The sequence below is a fragment of the Phascolarctos cinereus genome, unplaced genomic scaffold (genome assembly GCF_003287225.1).
Source record: "Phascolarctos cinereus isolate Bilbo 61053 unplaced genomic scaffold, phaCin_HiC Scaffold_9;HRSCAF=440, whole genome shotgun sequence".
NCBI lineage: Eukaryota > Metazoa > Chordata > Mammalia > Diprotodontia > Phascolarctidae > Phascolarctos > Phascolarctos cinereus.
The window spans coordinates 230,775,058-230,796,056 of NW_027556402.1; the positions used below are offsets into that span (position 1 = coordinate 230,775,058).

The 20,999-nt window shown below is 35.7% G+C and overlaps 1 protein-coding gene across 10 annotated transcripts in view; it reads left to right on the forward strand.

Moving 5' to 3' along the window:
- HIPK3 (homeodomain interacting protein kinase 3) overlaps window positions 1-20,999 on the forward strand; it is a 92,809-nt gene that overhangs the window by 37,835 nt on the left and 33,975 nt on the right. For all 10 annotated transcript variants that reach the window (XM_020963869.2, XM_020963875.2, XM_020963873.2 and 7 more), the window contains exon 3: window positions 20,397-20,520. In XM_020963869.2, the coding sequence (XP_020819528.1) occupies window positions 20,397-20,520 (124 nt within the window). The remainder of the gene's footprint in view (window positions 1-20,396; window positions 20,521-20,999) is intronic.

Below are 20,999 nucleotides of genomic sequence, written 5' to 3' on the forward strand. Positions count from 1 at the left end.
GTTTGCTTTAAACATCTTTCAAACATTTTAATATACAGTAACCCTTTCATTGGACACCAGAAGCATATTCACAGTAGCTTTTGTGAAAAAGTTTTCCAATGTCTGTAACTTATTTTAGGGTATCTTGAGATATATTTTTGTTTGTCTTTAGCACAAGATGAGATCTTTAAGTTAGATGCATTGGTAGGAGACCTTTTTTCCGTTCAGTCATATTTTAAAAGATTAATTTGAATTGCTCTCATTTCCAGGTATATTGATATGGAGAAACAATTAGGTAATGAAAGCATTATGTATCATTGGAAAAATAGACATAATAGCAAAAGTATTTTCTGCACTTCTGTTTCTTTTTCACATTACTTCTTTGTATATCCTACTATATGAACATTTCTCTTGATTGTGTATTGCCTATCTGAAAGAAATTGAAGGGTTTTATAGACTGAAATCTCACATTGATCTAATAATTGGAGGATTGATAAATTGTGTTTGAGGGAATAGGAGTCAATTACTTTTTAGAATTGGACTAGTATGTAAGTTATAGGTAAGTAAATCAACTAGCTAATGTCCATCAATCAGCAAATTAGTGTGTCTTGCTTATGTTAATACTATGGTTCTTAACATACAGATTTACCTTTTTATGTAACTATTATGTTTATTTGCAGCAGCTAGGATATTAAAATAATATTTATTAAAGTCCAGCAAAATATTAAGTTGTGCTTATGTTCATCCTCTTTATTACCAAGAATAATTGTTGGCTTTTAAGAAATTTTTTCCAATACGTTAAGAGCTCCTAGGGAGAATCATTAACTTAAGAACTAAATATTGTATAAGTCACTTGTCTAAAGTCAAAGCACTAGTAAATGCATATATAGCATTGTATACACCAGGTTTTCTGACTGAAGTTTCAACTTACTGATCAAGGATGGCTTTTCATTTAGTTAATTAGGGCAAGGCAGACACATTATCAAATACTAAAATCATGCCACTTAACAACATTGGTTTGCGGATTCATGCTGTGGGCCTTTAGGTATGGAATAGGAATGGAATTCTTTTAATACTTCAGTGATTAAATACCCTTTGGTGGAATCCAAAGAATAATTTGACATATTCTAAGTTCTGTTCTGATGGGAATAATATTAGAACAGGACTAGATTAGATAAACCTTAAAGCCCTTTTCAGCTTAAAATTCTATGATTCTGATAGACTTAGTGACTTTTTACTTTTATAATTTTGGATAAACAAAACTAAAGGGTTGTGATAATTGTAATATCAGAAGTACATATTCTGTTCACAGTATAGCTGCTCTTTTCAGTTCAAGCAATTCATACTTTTTTTTCTTCTTACTGTTTAGCATCCATTAACAGTGACTCTTCTTTTGCCTCCTCAGAGCCTTCTTCCACCCCAATTTTATATAAATAAAAAGCAATGTCATAGATTTACAGAGCATTGAAAAATATTTCATGGATAACTTTTGTCTTTACCTCGTAGTCATTTTTGGGAAAAAAAATCAGAAAGCCTTCTTAGTAACATTATGGAAAAGTTAATGTGACTCAATTGAATTTAAGAGTAGTACTAGAAATAAGGATCCTTAAATTCAAGTCTAATTCTGCCACTGACTCATTGTATATAACTTTGAACAGGTTACTTAACCTCCCCATTACTAGGTTTACTCATTGGTTAAAAAAAAAGATAATAGTTCTCACTCAGCTTCCTTGAATGAATGATGTTAAGAGTATAAAGCCACGTAATATCTAAATGCCAAATAATGATGGAGTGAAAAATATTTTTAAAGGCTTACTAGCGTAGTGATGTTATGGTAATTGTCTAATCTGTACCTATAAAGTATGCTACAAATATAAGACTTTTTTTTTTTTAATCAGCTTCAGATTATGGGTCCAGAATTGCTTATGCCTATTAAATAGCTATTCATTTGTGGGGGGGGAGGAAACTTCAACATTTTTTTATTGATTTATGTTCATATAAATTCTTTTTGTGAATATTTAAAACCATGTTTAATTTTTTATCCTTATGTTTACCCTTCTATAAAAGTGACATTTGCCCATGCTCAAGTATGAAATTCCAGTATGGTAGTAAAATTTCAGTTTATGCTAAGGAGGAAGTTCCAGCACTTATGTTCAAAACTATGTATTTTTGACTCCTCAGCATTTTAATTGAGAGTGGAATTCAGTTCCCAGGATGCTATTAGTTAGAGTAAGCCTTAGTATGGAATAGTGCCAATTCAGTGGCTAGTAAATAATTTAGGTATCAGCTGGTATAACAAGATTGTATTACTTAAGAGAGAGAATGTAATACGTGCTCGACTTTTGTGATTAAAGAGAGTGGAATGTTACAAATGAATAAACTGAAAGCAAAGTTGCAATTTTTTTTTGACTATGATAAGTGTACTGTATTTTACAAAATAATCACATGAGTGTCCTCAATCTTGAATTATTTCAAAATCCTCTCACTTAGGTAGTAGAAATGTCAAAATACATTTTAAAAAGAGGATATAGACACAACACAGATATTTTCCCCTATAGATTCTTCTCCTTACATAAATATAAATTTGCCCATTAAAAATAAATTTATCTATTGTAGAAGAAAATCTTGAGTGACAAAAACTGGTACTCAGAATATATGTCATATTGGGGGGGGGTGTACTTATGCAGATAGTGGTAGAACCAGATGAGTTATCCATACTGACAGTTAATTATGGGAACCAGAACTAGAACTTGGATCTCTCGTAGAAAGATCTGTAGACACAGTTTACATACAGTGAAAAAGGTCATAGATTGGTTAAAATTGCTTTGGTAATGGTTCACTTAGGATCATATAGACCAAATCCATTTGGTATTTTTAAAGATTATCTTTGATACATTTTGTTATAACACACAAACATCTCTCACAAAATACATTCTCCAAAAATAGTTGAGGAGAATCACCTAATGTAATGATTATAACTGATAACGGTTGTTATTTTTTACTTTGGGGTTTATTTTAGAATAGAATTGATGATTGTGTCCTTTAATGTTGGTAACAATCATGTCCATTGTATTTGATCTAGTGATGAATTTATGCTTTGTATTTGTATCCCTGTAGTATTAACATAGGGCCTGGAAGGTAGTACTCATTTAATACTTGTATATTGATTATTTCAGAATCTGAACATGATGAAAATTTGTCAGGATTAAAAGTTGCTTTTCAAAAAGATTCCTGGCTTTTAAAGTAAGATTATGAGTTGGATTTCTTCTTTAAGCTACTTTTAAAAATATTACAATATGATGCTACTCAGGTAGTTTGATGTTATAGTCCTCCCTATTCCTGAGTACCTGCTCACTTTTGTGTATGTTCTATTCAGTTAAATCAGAGACCTAATGAAAGACTTGTAGTAATAGCTTGGGCATCAGTTGGCATAGCTAGACCTTTGGATATCACTGGCCCTTGTGTAGTGCTTTCTAGCTGAAGAAATTACAAAGATCAGTCAAATGATTTGAATGCTGTTTTGAGGAATGATCAGAATGTTGTTGTATGCCTGTTATGTATTCAGAAACTTTTATTTGTTTGTAAGATGGTCCTGATAACATTAGCTCCACATATCTCAATGGAGAGGAAGAAAATCTTTTCTCCTATCTCACCAGTCTCTAAACTAGTCCTGTAGTAGGAAGCTTTGTGATTGAAAGTCTATCATTTAAAAATTCTCTTGACTCTTCTCCAAAATGTTCTGAGTTTTTTCTGTTTCCAAATTCATTCTAGTACCATTGTTTTACTTAGGGAAGGCTAAAATGTAATTATGTGGGCAGTTGATCTAGTATAGCTGAGAGTAACTTTTGTTTTAAACAGGTTGTTGTACTTTCCTCAGGCTGGGTTACATCCCTGTTGCTAGAAAGAGGGAATATTGTTAGATGTTCTTGTGGTAAGTATATTCATGAATTCCTCTGGCCCCAAACTTCATTATATGGTGGCTAACTTTCTGGTCTCTGAAATTATGTAGGACTGATCTCTGGACCTGTACTTGGATATGGCCTTTTCTAGGGTCTCACAAAACTTGTGTGACCACAGCTAGAATTCAGATTTATACCCACAGCATGTTGAGGAATTGGAGTATGTGGTAAGGATCATAAGAATGTATAAGCACATGGCTATAAGAGTTCAAAAGAAGCAAACATCACTTCCAAAGAGGGAATCAAGGAAAACTTAATGGAGGGAAGAGGGTGGTCTTTGTGGAATTAGGCAGAATGAATAGTGTGAGAAAAGTGACAAGATTGTGGGGAGTAATGCCAAATCTGTTCAGAGAGTGACAAGTGGTCCAGTTTGAATGTGGTGTAGGATATATGTAGGAGAGGAGTCTGCTGGAAAAGGGAGCTTCAGGACAGATTATCAAGGGTCTTAGTGCTAGACTAAAGAGTGTAAACATGAAGTAGATAGACAGTGGGGCTGTGGAATGATATGAAAATTTAGTTTGACCACTGTGCAGGATGGATTCGAAGTAGGGGTATGGCAAGCAGTTGAGAGAGATGTGATTTGAGATAGTGGGAAAGTGCTGGATTTAGACTCAGGATCCCTGGGTTTGAAACCCAGCTGCTTAATGCCCAAGTGAAATTGGGCAAGGCATTTCACCCCTATGGGACCTTAGTTTCCAAATTAGAGCATTGACCTGAAGTCCATTTCAGCTCTAAATTTCTGATCCTGTGTGGTGCTTCAGAGAGTAGGTAGCTCTTTTCTTCCAGCACTGTGCTTTTTCTACTACACTTTGTTTCCATTCAGTTTGGAAATATGTAAAGCATCAGTAATGTAACTTCAGGCTTGAAAAGAATGTTAATAAATTCATTCTCCATATTTGTGAACAACTGTTTTCCAAAATAATATTTTCTGTTAACTGGTGTGGGCTGATATATTGGCTTTCATGCTGTGTCATGTTTGGGTTTTGACAACACTTACTTATTCAAGTGCCATAAATATAAAGCCAGAGTTTCCAAGGAAGAAATGGAACTTAAGAAAATTACACCCAATGAAGTTAGTACCATCTATACTGCTGCTGTTTAAATTTAACAAATTTTTTTGTGAATTGATACCTGTAATTTTATTTTACTGTGTACTCAATTCCCTTCTTTTAGGGGGAGGCAGGGTTTAGGGGAAAATTGTCTGGTGGTTTTGAGCTATGATGTTATTGAAGCTCTGATCATAGATACTCTCCTTATGGGCTGCTTTTAGCATCTTCCTCAGCAGCACTCTTCTCCCCTCACAAGGCCACAAATAAAAGCATTTGGAGAGATCCATACATATGTGTTAGCTTTTGCCATTTACTTGGAGCCAGTAGGTTTTAATTACGTAGAGTTGTTAACTTTTCATTTACTCTTGCTATGGGGACCTTAGGCAAGCTGCTGTGCACTCTTTCAGCCTGCAAATTCACATGGAATGCCAGTGGTACTAATTGAGAAAATAGAATGAGATTATTTAAAGTGTTCTGCAAACCTCAGTTATGTCAGCTATTTTTTTTTTCACTATGGCCAATTCTGTCACAAAGTATTTGGTAGCAGTAGATTTATTGCTTTTTACTGGTAGATAAAATGCAGTTAATAGTGCTGTATTTAAAAATAATACAGCCTCTTTATTCCCTGATTTGGGGAAATATTTCCTAGCCATTAGTAGGTTATATCTGTTTAAACTGTTAGCTTTTCTAACTTTTCTAACTTTTCTAGCTTTGACTAAAAATTGTATATTGGTATATAATGTTGAACTTACACCTTTCTAGGTTTTTTCCCTTTTTCAGTTGACATATTTAGATTTTCTTTTTTTTTGGGGGGGGGGAGTGGTTAACAATCTGTACTACTCTCCGTTGGGCTTTTAGTTTGGATTATTACCCAGCCTATGTAACAGATGACATAGCTGTGAAGTTTTTTTTAAAATTATAATCCAGTTAGTGTATGGCTAAAACTGTATTTTAAGAAATGTCAAGTCTGAGGCTTATATGTTGATTATATTTCAAAATATAACTGAAAATATTGGAAGAAATTTTAAAAATAAAACCAAAAATAAATCTACCCAAATTCAAAGAATTGTTACATTTATATTAGTCAGTCAATATACATGAAAAAACATTTTATTATATGATGTGATTTTTATTCTTTTGGTAGAGCTGATATTTTGGAAAGATTTCCCTTTTCATTTAAAAAAGGAGAAATAGTATAACAATATTTTTATTAATTTATTACACTGCCTGGAATGTTGCAAACAAAACAGAAACACTCTGTAACATATTCTAAAGTGTACTAAATAGTACAGGCGTAGGTAATTAGCAGCCAGCTAGCTTTACTCATCTATCTATAAAATCCACAGTGTTTCTTAACTATCATAGAATTTGAAACTGTCCATCTAGTCCAATTCATATCTGACCAAGAGTCCCTGCTACATACAAGAAAAGTCACTAACCATAGCCTACTGTTTGAACTAGTGCTACTACTTCGATGACTAGACCCCAAAGAAATCAAAGAAAGGGGACAAGGACCCATGTGTACAAAAATGTTTATAGTAGTTTTTTCCATACTAGCCCCAAATTGGAACTAAGAGACTGTCAATTAGGGAATGTCTAAATAAATTCTGATATCTGCATATGATGGAATATTATTGTGCTTTAGAAAATGACAAAATGAAGAGTTTCAGAGGAAACTAGGAAGACCTCTATGAATTAATGCAGAACTAATTGAACAGAACAGTTTTATGTAGTGACAACATTGTAGAGAAAGACAACTTTGAAAAATTGTAGCACTCTGGTTAATGCAATGATAAATTACTAGTCCAGAGGCCTAAAGATGAAGCATTCTGCTCACTTCCTGATGGAGAGGAGTGTAGAGACAGATATGTTTTTGTGCATGGCTAGTGTTGGGAATTTGTTTCACTAGACTATGAATGCTTATGATTTTTTTTTTTGCCTGGGGTTGGGGGTGGGATTCAATGAAGGGGTAGTGGGAGGAAAAGATTATAAAACTAAAACTAAATGAGTTTATCCATTTTTATTTTTGCAGCATTTTTAAAGGAAAATCACTTTGGCAGCTGTGTTGAGAAATGGGATTGGAATGGGGAGATGTTTGAGGCAAGGAGATAAATTTGGTAGTCTAGATAAAAGAATTTGAAAGCCTGAAAAACACATGCAGATGCAATTATACATAGTAGTGGCTGACTAGCATGATTTAGTGGTATTCTCATGATATAAAGAAATCTATAGGAATAACCTCTATGAAGGATTTATAAGAAGACATGGATAAGAGAAGTACTCACTCAAGACAGTGCCTGACAGTAGGAGGGAAAAGGGGAAAGAAAAGGGAGGGGGGATAGAAGGGAGGGAAGAAATAGTAAGGGTAAAGGAGAAGAAAAGGGAGGGGGCTAATAGAAGGGAGGCGGGACTGAGGAAGGTGGTGGTCAAAAGCAGAACACTAGTGAGGAGGGAAAGGGAGAAAGGAGAAAGAAAAGCATAAATGGGGAACTAGGTTGGAGAGAAAGACACAGATGGTAATAATAACTGTGAATGTGAATGGGCTGAACTTTCCTATAAAACGGAAGCAGATAGTGGAATGGATTAAAAACCATAATCCTGCAATGTGTTGTTTACAGGAAACATGTTTGAAACAGAGGGGACACACGTAGGGTAAAGGTAAAAGGCTGGAGTAGAATATATTATGCTTTGGCTGAAGTAAAAAAAAGCAAGGATGTCAATCCTGATCTCAAACAAAGCAAAAGCAAAAACACACCTTATTAAAAGAGATAAGGAAGGAAACTACATCCTGCTAAAAGGCACTATAGACAATGAAGTAATATCACTACTAAACATATATGCATCAAGTGGGATAGTATCCAGATTCTTAGAGGAGAGAAATACGGGGAGTTACGGGAAGAAATAGACAGCAAAACTATACTAGTGGGGGACCTTAACCTCCCCCTCCCTGAACTAGTTAAATCTAACCACAAAATAAACAAGAAAGAAGTTAAGGAGGTGAATAGAATTTTAGAAAAGTTAGCTATGGTAGACCTCTGGAGGAAATTGAATGGGGATAGAAAGGAATATACTTTTTTCTCAGTAGTACATGTCACATACACAAAAATCGACCATGTACTGGGGCATAAAAACCTCACAATCCAGTGTAGAAAGGCAGAAATATTAAATACATCCTTTTCAGATCATGATGCAATAAAAATTATATGTAATAAAGGGCCATGGGAAGGTGGACTAAAAATTAATTGGAAACTAAATAATCTAATCCTAAAGAATGGGTCAAACAACAAATCATAGAAACAATAACTTCATTCAAGAGAATGACAATAATGAGACAACATACCAAAACTTAGGGGATGCCCAACAGCAGTTCTTAGAGGAAGTTTTATATTTCTAAATGCTTATATGAAAAAAATAGGTAAAGAGAAAATCAATGAATTGGGCATGCAACTAAAAAAACTAGAAAAAGAACAAATTAAAAATCCTTGATTAAATACCAAATTAGAAATAATGAAAACCAAATTTCAATAAATTGAAATTAAGAAAACTGTTGGGGGGCAGCTAGGTACAGTGGATAGAGCACCGGCCCTGAAGTCAGGAGGGCCTGAGTTCAAATGCGGCCTCAGACCAAACACTTGACCTTAATAACTATGTGACCCGAGGCAAGTCACTTAGCCTCAGTTGCCTTAAAAAAAAAAGAAAGAAGGAAAAACTATTGAACTAATAAATAAAACTAAGAGCTGGTTTTATGAAAAAACCAATAAAATACATAAACCTTTGGTTAATTTAATTAAAAAAAAGAAGAAAATCAAATTACCAGTGTCAAAAATGAAAAGGGTGGATCCACCAGCAATGAAGAGGAAATTAAAACAATAATTAGAAACTATTCTGCCCAACTGTATGCCAATAAATCTTAATGGAATTGATGCATATTTACAAAAATATAAATTTCCCAGATTAACAGAAGAGGAAGTAAAATACTTAAGTAATCCCATCTCAGAAAAAGAAATTGAACAAGCCATAGATGAACTCTCTAGGAATAAATCTCTAGGGCCAGATGGATTTACAAGTGAATTCTATCAAACATTTAAAGAACAATTAATTCCAATACTATATATTAAAATATATATATGTAAAATATGCAAAGAAGGAGTCTTACCAAATTCTTTTTGTGATACAAATATGGTGCTGATACCTAAACCGGAAAGAATCAAAACAGCAAAAGAAAATTATAGACCAATTTCCCTAATGAATGTAGATGCAAAAATTTTAAATAAAATATTGGCAAATAGATTACAGCAACTAATCACAAGAATAATACACTATTACCAGGTAGGATTTATACCAGGAATGCAGGGCTGGTTCAATATTAGGAAAACTATCAGCAATAATTGATCATATCAACAACAAAACTAATAGAAACCATATGATCATCTCAGTAGATGCAGACAAAGCTTTTGACAAAATACAACACCCATTCCTATTAAAAACACCAGAGAGCATAGGAATAAATGGAGTCTTCCTTAAAATGATAAGTAGCATATACCTAAAACTTATAGTAAGCATCATATGTAATGGGGATAAGGTAGAAGCATTTCCAATAAGATCAGGGGTAAAACAAGGATGTCCATTATCACCGCTGTTGTTCAATGTGGTACTAGAAATGTTAGCTTTAGCAATAAGGAAAGAAAAAACATTTTAAGTGTGTGGTACATCTTTTAGATTATAAGCAAAATAAATATTTGTCCGAAATATGCCTACCAGTTATGGTTTTTATAGGAAAGTGAATTTCTGAATTCTAAACATCTGACTTAAGAGAACCAAAATTTGGTCCATTTCTCCTTGACTTGAAGTCCAATGCATTTTTCCATTTACATCCTTGCCTCTTATTTTTAGCAGTACAGTTCATGTTTGGAGTTGGTTGACGTTTGACTGTATTTGGTAAGGTAGAATCTGAGAAAAAAGTTACTAGGTATTTTGGCTATTTAAAGAATGAAAGATTGTTTTAGGTGTGAAATGATCTGGATGGGCATATGTGTGTGCGATATTGCCTATTAGGGTGATTTATTGAGAACTCTTCCTGCCTATTTATTACATATAAAACTCACTCCTGCCTCTCAGGTGATGTGTTCTGGTTAAGATATGTTCTTATCTGAACTGACACAAATTCAGAGTTGATGGTTTAAAAATTTGAGAGGTATATGCTGTTGATTTGGGAAGATAAATAAAGTAGTGTTAATACTGAACTTGGCTTTTTTTTTTTTTAAGAATGTTGTCCTGAGGGAAGAAATGTATTTCTAGCCTTGTATTTCTATTCACTGTAGTCAACAAATTTTGAAGTGCTTATATTAATAATAATGTTATATTGTAGTTTATATAGCCTTTCTTTTGTCATACTTTTATAGCCTTTATCCCTAGGACCTTGCACTTTATTTTGAAACTTTGCTGTAGTTAGGTAATATTGTCTTAGATTATGTGTTATGTGTAAGTTTTATGATGACAGGGACTATCTTATCTAAATTTAGTATTATAAAGTAATATGCAGTATTAATGATTAACCTTTTGAGAACTGTTAAAACAAAGAAAACTTCAATAGCTCTATTTTTTGGTAAATTATGTATCTTTATAAAGTTCTGGGTGCTCAAACCTCTTGGTTTGTTTACCAGTTAATACTTTTTCCTCCCATAGATTCTTCTCCATGTGAAACCGTAACTCTGCTATATTATTGAAACATATATTATCGAGCACAGTGCTATAAAATAAGCAGTTAATTAGCGTTGATTTGATTTGATCATTGTGTTTGAAGTGTACCTATTACAAAATAGGGAAGCCTTTAGCTACTGTTGCTCAGATCATTTTCACAATTTAGTTGTTATCCTTCACTTTTTTACTTTCTTCCAATATGAGGTGTAGGGTGTGTTCAGGGAGGACTAGTACCTTTGGTGTGAGGGCTGCTTAGCCCTTTTCAGAGCTGTTTTTCACCTTTGGTGTCCACCTGATTGACCCAGCTCTTACCTGTGGCTCCAGGAAGCTGTAGCATGCACAATGGCTACACTCCAGTAAACCTTTTTAGTAGTCAGGCGAAATAAGGTTGAGGGTAACCAAGGGGTCTCAAACCCTTTTCCAAGTTATGGGGTTTCTACCCCAAGCATGTGAAGATTTCTGCTAGTGGATGAGAACAATTTGTTCCAAATGAAGGTAGCTGAAATAGGTGCTGTGGACCACTTAGAGCTTGGTTAAATATCAAAGACGCTACGACCATCCAGTGCATCTGGTGTCATCACCAGTAATCTTGACTTTTGTCTTGCCATAAGACTTTGATAACTCTGGAAGAATGAGTGAGGCTGACAACTTTGTGCAACTCTACCTCACTTAAATTCAATTTATGCATGAATCAAAAGACATCATCTGTAACATTTTACTATTTTTCCCTACCTCAAAGTTCTGTGGCAGCTGGCAAGTGACAAAGCAGCAGGTACAGATACACTGGGAACTGTATTCTCCACCCTGCACACAGTTGGCCCAGGCCATAGAGTTGTCCTGTCACTGGACTGAAGCAGCAATGGTATACAGTAGCCCTTAGGTATCTGAGCAGCCTTTCTGAAGAACTACACTGCTCACCTCCTGGCATGAGGAGGTGGCTAGAAAAGGTGACCTAAAAATTGTCTGCTTCATCCAGCCCTGGCAGGCAGAGATTCTACCCTGTGGTTGAAACAAACAAACAAACAAAAAAGTACAAAAATTTTTTGCAAAGATCATTCCTCTCAACCATTGGTACATGGTGTACATGCCTATGGACAACACGAAATCCAGTAGACTTGAAAGAGGAACTGCTCTTGTTGCAAGACTACTCAGCAGATATATAGCAGCGCCTGAGTGAAACAAGGGTAACAAATGAGGATCTTACCGAAGTTGGAGCTAGATACACATTTTTCCAGAGTGGTTGTAATAAAGGGGAGTGTCGTGAAACTGGTGTAGGTTTTGCAATAAAAATTAATCTAGTCAACAAGTTTGTGTGCCTACCAAAAGGAGTCAACAATTGGCTCATGAGAATGCGATTGCCACTTGTGGGAAACAGTCACACTGCCATCATCAATGCATATCCTCTCACCATGATGAACCCTGATGAAGTCAAAGAAAAATTTTACAAAGATCTCGAGACCCTCATCATCAATGTACCAAAAGAAGTCAAATTTATAATTCTGGTTGACTTTAATGCAAGAGTAGAAACAGGCTACCTAACATGTTAGGGAGTCCTTGTAGGAGGAATGGAGTTAGAAATAGTAATGGCACTGGTCACTTACTACTGAAGACTTGTGTATCTCATGACCTTATCACCAATACTGTCTTCCTTTTACCTAAATGCAATAAAACTTTGTGGATGCACCTCTGCAGAAAACCTTGGCATTTAATATACTATGTGATTGTAAAAAAAGACAGATGAAGGCTGTGTGTGGTGCAGAGTGCTGAAGTGATCATAGACTTACCTTTTCCAAGGTAAATACTTTCTTTCAACAAAAATGATGGCCCTTGGGGAGCTAGGTGGTGCAGTGGATACAGCTCCAGCCTTGGAGTCAGGAGGACCTGAGTTCAAATGCGGCCTCAGACATATAACACTCACTAGCTGTGTGACTCTGGGCAAGTCACTTAACCCCAATTGCCTCATCAAAATAACAACAACAACAATAATAATAATAAAATAACAATAACAACAAATGTTTTAGGGGCAGTTAGGTGGCGCAGTGGATAGAGCACCGGCCCTGAAGTCAGGAGGACCTGCGTTCAAATCCGGCCTCAGACCAACACTTGACACTTACTAGCTGTGTGACCCTGGGAAATCACTTAACCCTAATTGCCTAAAAAAAACAAAAACAAAAAACCCAAAAACCCCCCCAAAACAACAGCCCTAAGGCAAGAAGACTACCAGAAGATTTAATGTCAGCAGATTAGAGCACTTCTCAGAGGTGAGCAGTTCATTGCTAACTTGGAAGGAAAGCTGAGCCAACATATAGTTGGCAGCAGTGGAGCAGAAAAGGAGTGGGCAGCTACTCATCTGGGCCAGAACACTTGCAAACATCAAGATCGGTTTGTTGAAAATGATGAAGAAATTCAGAAGTTCCTAAACAAAAGATGACAACTCTATAGAGTTTACCAGCAGGATAGTTCATCTATCTCTAAAAAAGGTGGCATTTAATGCCATTCAAAAGTAAAGTGCAGGTGAAGCTTAGAGAGATACAGGATTCTTGGCTCAGTAAGAAGGCAGATAATATTCAGTTTTATGCTGATAGTAACAATCCAGAGTGCTTTTATCATTTCCTGAAGGCTGTTTATGGGCCAAAGCCCTATGGTGCTTCTCAACCTCTCAATGTTGTTGGAGCCACATTGATTAATGATAAGGACATGATCCTGGAGAGATGGGCTAAACACCTCCATAGTGTTCTCAATGGACTGTCATTAATCAATGCTAAAACCATTCACTGTTTACTGGGGGCTGAAGTCATTCCTTCTCTAGCCAAATTTCCAACTGAAGAAGAGGTTTTGAATGCCATTAGGCTTCTCTTCTGTGGCAAAGCATTTGGTGCTGATTTACAAGGTGGTGGTGGTGGGGGAGTCTATTGTTTATACAAGAGCTGACTGAAATTTTCTGGGTTATATGGCAAGAGGAAGTTATCCCCCAGGAGTTCAAGGATACTTCCATTGTCCATCTCTATAAAGGAAAGGAAATATATGTCCTTTTGTAATCACAGGAGTGGGTGGGGTTGGTGGGTATCCCTCTCTTAGTTATTGCTGGCAATATTCTTGCCAGAGTCCTCCTTAATAGGCTGATCCTTCATCTGGAAGATGGTCATCTACCTGAAAGCCAGTGTGGCTTCAGAAAGGGCCAGAATGGTCCATGTGGTGTTTGCTATGCAACAACTCCAGGAGAGATGCCAGGAGCAGAGTAGGGGTCTGTACCAAATGTTTGTTGATCTGACCAAGGCCTTTGATGCTGTCAGTCCTGAGGGCTTGTGGAAAATTATGTCCAAATTTGGTTGCTTGGAGAAGTTCATCAGTATTGTACATCAGTCTCACAATGGCATGCTTGCATGGGTTCTGGATAATGGAAGATGCTCTTGTGATGTCCCGGTTAACAGTGGAGTGAAGCAGGGCTGTGTGCTTACTCCCATGCTTTTTAGCATGTTTTTAGAATGTTGTCAGATACTTTCAACGAGGATGAAAATGTCATCAAGGTCAGATGCTGCACTGACAGTAAGTTATTTAACTTGAAAAGGCTATAAGCCAAAACTAAAATGGAGTGAGAGTTGGTTTTTAAACAGATGATTGTGGACCCAGTGCAGCCTCTGAGGCCAAGATGCAACAAAATATGTATCGATTCTCTACTGCTTGTGCTAATTTTGGCCTAACAACTAACACCAAGAAAACAGAGATTTTCTACCAGCTAGCACTACATCATCCGTACATGGAACCATTGATCTTGGCAGTATACTTTCTAGGGATATACATGTAGATGATGAGCTTGACTTATGCATTGCCAGAGATAGCTTCATGTTTAGGAAGCTCTGAGGGAAAGTCTGAGAGAGGAGGTATAGACTGACTACCAAACTGAAGATCTACAGAGCCATTGTGCTGACCTCATTATTGTATCCCTGTAAAACCTGGACAGTATACTAGTGCTATGTCAGGAAACTGAATTGCTTTCATTTGAATTGTCTTAGGAAGATTCTGAAGTTCACCTGGCAGGGTAAGGTACCAGACCCTGAGGTTCTTTCTTGAGCTAAACTGCCAATCATTTAAACTCTACTGCAGAGAATGTAACTCTTATGGGCTGGCCACATTGTTTGAATACCAAACATATGTTTGCCTAAAGACTGTTTTACAGAGAACTTACACAAGGCAAGTATTCACATGGATGCCAGAAAAAGTGATACAGGGACGCTCTCAAGGTCTCTCTGAAGATCTTTGGAATCTATTGTGAGGCATGGGAGACACTAGCACAGGACCACCCAGCACGGTGTGCCCACATTAAAGAAGGTGCTGTACTCTGTGAGCAAGGCAGAATTGCAGTAGCTTAAAAGATGTGAGATGTGCAAATTTAGAGATATTTCCACTCCAAATATTCATGTGGACTATTTGTGCCTGACCTGTGGTAGAACCTTCTGAACTCTTCTTGCTCTGATCAGCCACAGTCAGACACACAGTACCTTGACATTGACATAGTGTTGCCATTTTGGTCGTCTTTGAGCATGAAGGACAACCAATCCTTAATATCCAATCAGTTGACGAATGTTGTTGATTCCACTCTTCTGACATCACTTATGTGATGTCCCCTTTCTCTCCTCTAATACTTCTACCACCTTGGTACAGGCTTATCACCTCATCCCTGGATTGTTGCAATAGACTTCTGCTTGGTCTCTCCACCTCAAGTCTTTCCCCATTTCAGTCCATCTTCTACCCGGTTATCCTATTGATCTTCCCAAAATACAGGTCTGACCATATCATCCTCTGATCTAGACATACTTTAGTGGCTTCCTTTTATTTCCAGAATCAGATATAAACCTGGCCCTTCCTACCTTACTAGTTTTCTTACACCTTCCTCCCTTCAACATATTCTGCCATCCAGTGATACTGGCCTCCTTGCTGTTATTCTCATAAAACACTACATCTCTTGACTCAGCATTTTTATTGGATGTGCCCCATGCCTGTAATTCTCACCTCATCTTTGTTTCCTATCTTTCCTTGGCTTCCTTCAGGTCTCAGCTAAAATCCTTTGGCAGTCCTCATTAATGCTAGTGCCTTCCGTCTGATGTTAATTCCAAGTTTACCCTGTATATATCGTGTTTGTACATAGTTTGCATATTGTCTCTTCCATTAGATCATAAGCTCCTTGAGAACAGGGACTATTTTTTCTTTCTTTGTATCCTCCAGTGCTTAGCATAGTACCTGGCACATGATAAGTGCTTAATAAATGCTTTTTACTTGACTTATTCTTGAGTAAAATTGTTTATGTTAATTTTCCTTGGGATTACAGTGGCTCTCAAAATAAGATGTTTTAAAGTGATGATAATGTATTTAATGTAAAAAAATTATAAAGAAATGTTTGAGTCATGAAGGGATTTAATTAAAATGTCAAATAGAGCTGTTATAAAATCAGTATATTTACTTTATTTATTGTACCTGGCTAGTTTTAAAATCAAAATAAATATTTACTAAAGAGAAAGGAAGAGAAACATATCAATATTGCAGATAATCTACCAATGGCAGAGCTTCAGTCCAGTTAATATATAATTTTGAGAAATGTTACTAAATTTTTGACTTGGCAGAGTGATATTTTTAAAAGAATTATATAATATTTTAATAGCTTAATGTTTCAATACTGTTTATTTAGAAAATATTTGATGGCATTTAGTAATGCTGCAATTTTAACCTGCTGTTTTGATTAACCTAGAAATGTTAAAACTAATCAGAATTTGTGCAAAAAAAGATCACAGATTGTCTTGTGCTATATATCATGGAGCTCGCTTAGGGCAGTAATATTTTTTTTCCATTTTTTAGAAGAGGAAATGAAGATAACTTTGATCAGATAAAGATAGGTTTTATGCAAGTTTCTGGGCTTTTTTAGATTTTCTCTGTCATTCATTAGTAACATTTTCATACTTTAAAACAGCTGAAATAATGATTATGTTTATTGGTTTGGTATCAGAACACTTGATTGGCATTTGTTGAATATTATTTGTAGGATACCATACCTTTTTCTTTTTAGCTTTATTTGTTTCCTTTTAAATTTATTTTCATTTTTTCAGTCTGAACTTAAACACCAAATAAAATAGAATTCCAAATACAAAGTAGAAACAGAAAAGGAGTGAAACTGTGAATTTCTATTATGTACAACTTAATGTATCTCTTTCTAATAAATTCAACCTGTAACTTTCCTAGCTCTCCTTCTGTTTGGGTCTCCTTCTGGATGCCTTTCTTCTTATAGTAATGCCTGAACATAACTTTTAATTTCTTTCCCCAGTGAGCCTTCCCATGTAACAAAAATTTTTAAAAGAAAAAAATTAAAAAGAAAAAACTCCATAAACCTAAACAACAAGTGACCATGTATGTAACAGCATATGTAACATTCCACACCCATTCTGTGTACATACCCTCCTACTTATCAGACAGAACTATGCCAAAGTAAAGTTGCCTGCCTCATAGGATGATGGATTCTCCCTCACTGGAAGTCTTTAAAGGCTGAATGAGCACCTGTTGGTTATGCTATGAAAGAAGTTATGAAAGAAATTGTTCTGGTATGGGTAGAGTAGATGGAAATGCAGGGTTCCCTTCCAGTTCAGAAATTCTATGAAGATAAAGGTCATTGTAAGATTTTATTCAATGGACTTCAGAGTATACAAACTTGAATAATGAAAATTCCCTCCCCCCACCCTCCAGTGGTCTGACTGTGCCTAGACAGTTCAAAATTGATTACATCAGTAACTTATCTTCCATTAGGATGTAAGCTCCTTGAGGAAATTGTTTTGGTCTCTTGTATTTCCAGAACTCTGCACATGGCCTATACAGACAGGTGATTTGGAAATGAATCAAAAGGACAGAGCCTTCATGAAACTCTTTATTCTCATAACCTCAATAAAATTAACAACAGCAACAAATAGTGTTTAGGTAGGACTTTAAGGTTTGCAAAGTGCCCTGAATGTTATATCATTTGATCCTTAAAACAGCCCTGTGAGGTAGGTTCTGTTATTATTTCTATTTTACAGATGAAGAAACTGAGGCTGAGAGGTTGTGACTTGCCCAGTCATACAGCTGTTAAGTGTCTGAAGTAGAATTTGAACTCATCTCTTCCTGACTCTAGGCCTAGCATTCTACCCACTGCACCACCCAGCTAACTGCCTTCCTGAAAGCCAATTCAGTAAGTCTATGTACTAGCTGTCTTCACTTAAGACCTCCTATGGATCATTAAAGTATAGCGATAACCTGGGTTTTCAAAGTGATACATTGGAGCTAGAGCTCTGGTAGGTCCTGCCAAGATAGAAGACTTCTAATACAGGCCCAGTGATGGGTGGACTTCATACTTATCATCTGAGGAGTTACCTATCTAAATTAGGAGGGGCTTATCACCATGTTGGTAACAGGGTATTATCTTTTTTTCTTGCCAAAAAGTAACTCACCAAGACCATCTCTGTGAGCATGGAGGGGATTGCTATTTGTTTTAATGCAGGGGATACTAATAACAACTGAATCATAGATCTTTTAAGAAATGAAGTACAAATAAGACATTGTTAGTTTCAGTTGCAAAGGCTACTCAAGAAGAAAGGTCTACTTTTTTGTACTTTAAGACTTCTTTTATTTTTTTGGTAAGAACATTGTTATTGAGAACACAGTCAGGAGACTGTGATTTGGGGCTTTGATGATAATTAAGTGGAAAAGCTTAAAGCCAGGAGAGTGGTAGACACCTTGTTCTACCTATTTAACTCAAAAAGAATTCCAGTCAACCCTCTTGCCTTCAAGGGGTATCGGGGATCTGTGTGCTTTAACTTTAATGATTCATAGGAGGTCTTAAGTGGAGGCAACTAGTAAGTACACAGACTTACTGAATTGTTTTTCAGAAAGTCAGTTAGCTGGGTGGTGCAGTGGATAGAGTTCTAGGCCTGCAGTCAGAGTGCTTCACCCTTTGACTCAGCAATACCATCACTAAGTCTATATCCCAAAAAAGATCAAAGGAAAAGGACCTGTATGTACAAAAATATTTATAGTGGCTCTTTTTGTGGTGGCAAAGAATTGGAAGTTGAAGACATGCCTATCAATTGGAGAATGTCTAAACAAGTTGTAGTATATGATTGTGATGGAATACTATTGGACTATAAGAAATGATTAGCAGACCGATTTCAGAAAAACCTGGAAACACTTTCATGAACTGATGTAAAATGAAATGAGCAGAACCAAGACACCATGGTATAGAGTAACAGCAATATTGTACGAAGACCAGCTGTGAATGACTTAGCTATTCTCAGCAATACAGTGGTCCAAGACAATTCTGAAGGTCTTAGGATAAAAATGGTATCTGTCTCCAGAGAAAGAATGATGGAGTCTGAATGCAGATTGAAACATAATTTTTTCACTTTTTTTCTTGCCTTTTTTTTAGCAACATGGCTAATATGGAAATATATTTTGCATGATTAAAAAAAGTCAAAACATGATTCTGAGGTACATATACTTTTCCATACTGTCAAAGGGGTCTGTGAAACAAAGATGGTTAAGAACTTCTGCATTAAAAGTCTTAGAAAAATAATTGAACATTTCTTTGTGATTCTGAAGGTATTTCTGGCCCTTATAGTATCTCAAGTTAAATAATGAATATCCATTATCATCATACTGTGCATATACAAAAGTACTTAAAACAGAGTATTCATTTTTATAGAACATGTATTGGAAAATAGAGAATTTACAGTACATATCCTAAAAAAGAATTCACCTTGGGAATAGCTTCTACCAGAGGGGATATTGTTACATGTTTTTGGTATTGACTCTTTAGTTGGGGGTGAAAAAAGAGTGCTTTAGTCTGAAATTCCCTGGTAGCCGGGATTCTAAAAGCTCTTAATAGCTCTTTTCTAATCACTTTACGATTAGAGTGGTGATTATGATCCTGTGTCTAGCATTCTGGTAGAGAGTGCATCAAGATTTAACTTGAGGTGTCATTGGGTATTCTTGGGAAATGCTGGAGTAGTTGGGTGTGGATATAATTACAGATGAGGAAAGTGATCTTTCAAGGGCCAAAAGGCTTTTTATTTTAACTGTTCTGATAGGGTTTCTAAACTATGTACTTTCTAGCCTTTTAAAAATTGTTTTTAAATTAGTGATCATTCACAATTATCATCACGATTGTCCATTATTTTATTGTTTCTAAGAGAGATTTTTTGTCTTTTCTTTTTGTCAACTTTCAACTATCATTTATTTTTCTTACTCCTTAGTGACTGGTTCTAAAGGTTTCATTTCTTTCCCCTTCGATTTTGTGCTTATAATCTGCTGTGATTTAGGAAGCTAGGTAAACTTAATAAAATTAAATATGAAGATTAGAACAGCAGGGTCTTTGACAGATACTTTGGAGTATCAGATACCTTTTATTTGGTTTTAGGTACGTGTTCTAGGGAATTCTGGCACAAATGGGGTATTAGTGCAAAGAGATTGATTTAACATTTAGGTTTACAAAGGCTCTTAGAGACTAAGAGAATCTCAGGAAACTACAAAGGTGAAAGACCATATTTATCATGTTGAAATAGAAAGAGGTCAAACATTTTCTCATATCAGTGGATATTTTATTTAAAGTCATCTTAAAGTAATAAAACTGTTAAAATACTTTTTTTTAATTTTGATTTTAATTTAGTTCATCAAATGTTCTTTGTTTGACTTTCAGAGCTCCAGAGATCATATTGGGGTTGCCATTTTGTGAAGCCATAGACATGTGGTCGCTGGGTTGTGTGATTGCTGAGTTATTCCTTGGATGGCCACTATACCCAGGAGCACTGGAGTATGACCAGGTAGTAGAGTTGTTATATTTGCCAACGAAGTTGAATATAAAATTTAAAATAATATACAAACGCCTACTCCTTACTGTCAGACGTGGTTGATGTATTGGTTAGTTTTGCTGAACAGCTTTTTTTCCCTTTTTAAAATATCTGTTGTCGAGGCATAGTTCACAGAATAAGGGACAAATATCTTTCCCATGTGAATATATTTCTTCCATATGAAGGTGATGTAAAAACAAGATATCAGTAAAGCAGGATTTTAAAAATTTATCCAGGAAAAAAAAGAAATACCTAATCCTTCATGTACATTTTTTTTAAACTGTGGGAGTCTTTTAAAATAAATCAGCAAAGTCCAAGAATTAGGAAATTAAGATATAAAACCTTATGTGCTAATATTTTGGAAATTCATATTGATAATGCTGAATCACATCTTCATGGACAGAGTTATTAAAGTGTAGGTCCTGATGTCAGCACTAGAGAATTTTTTTTTA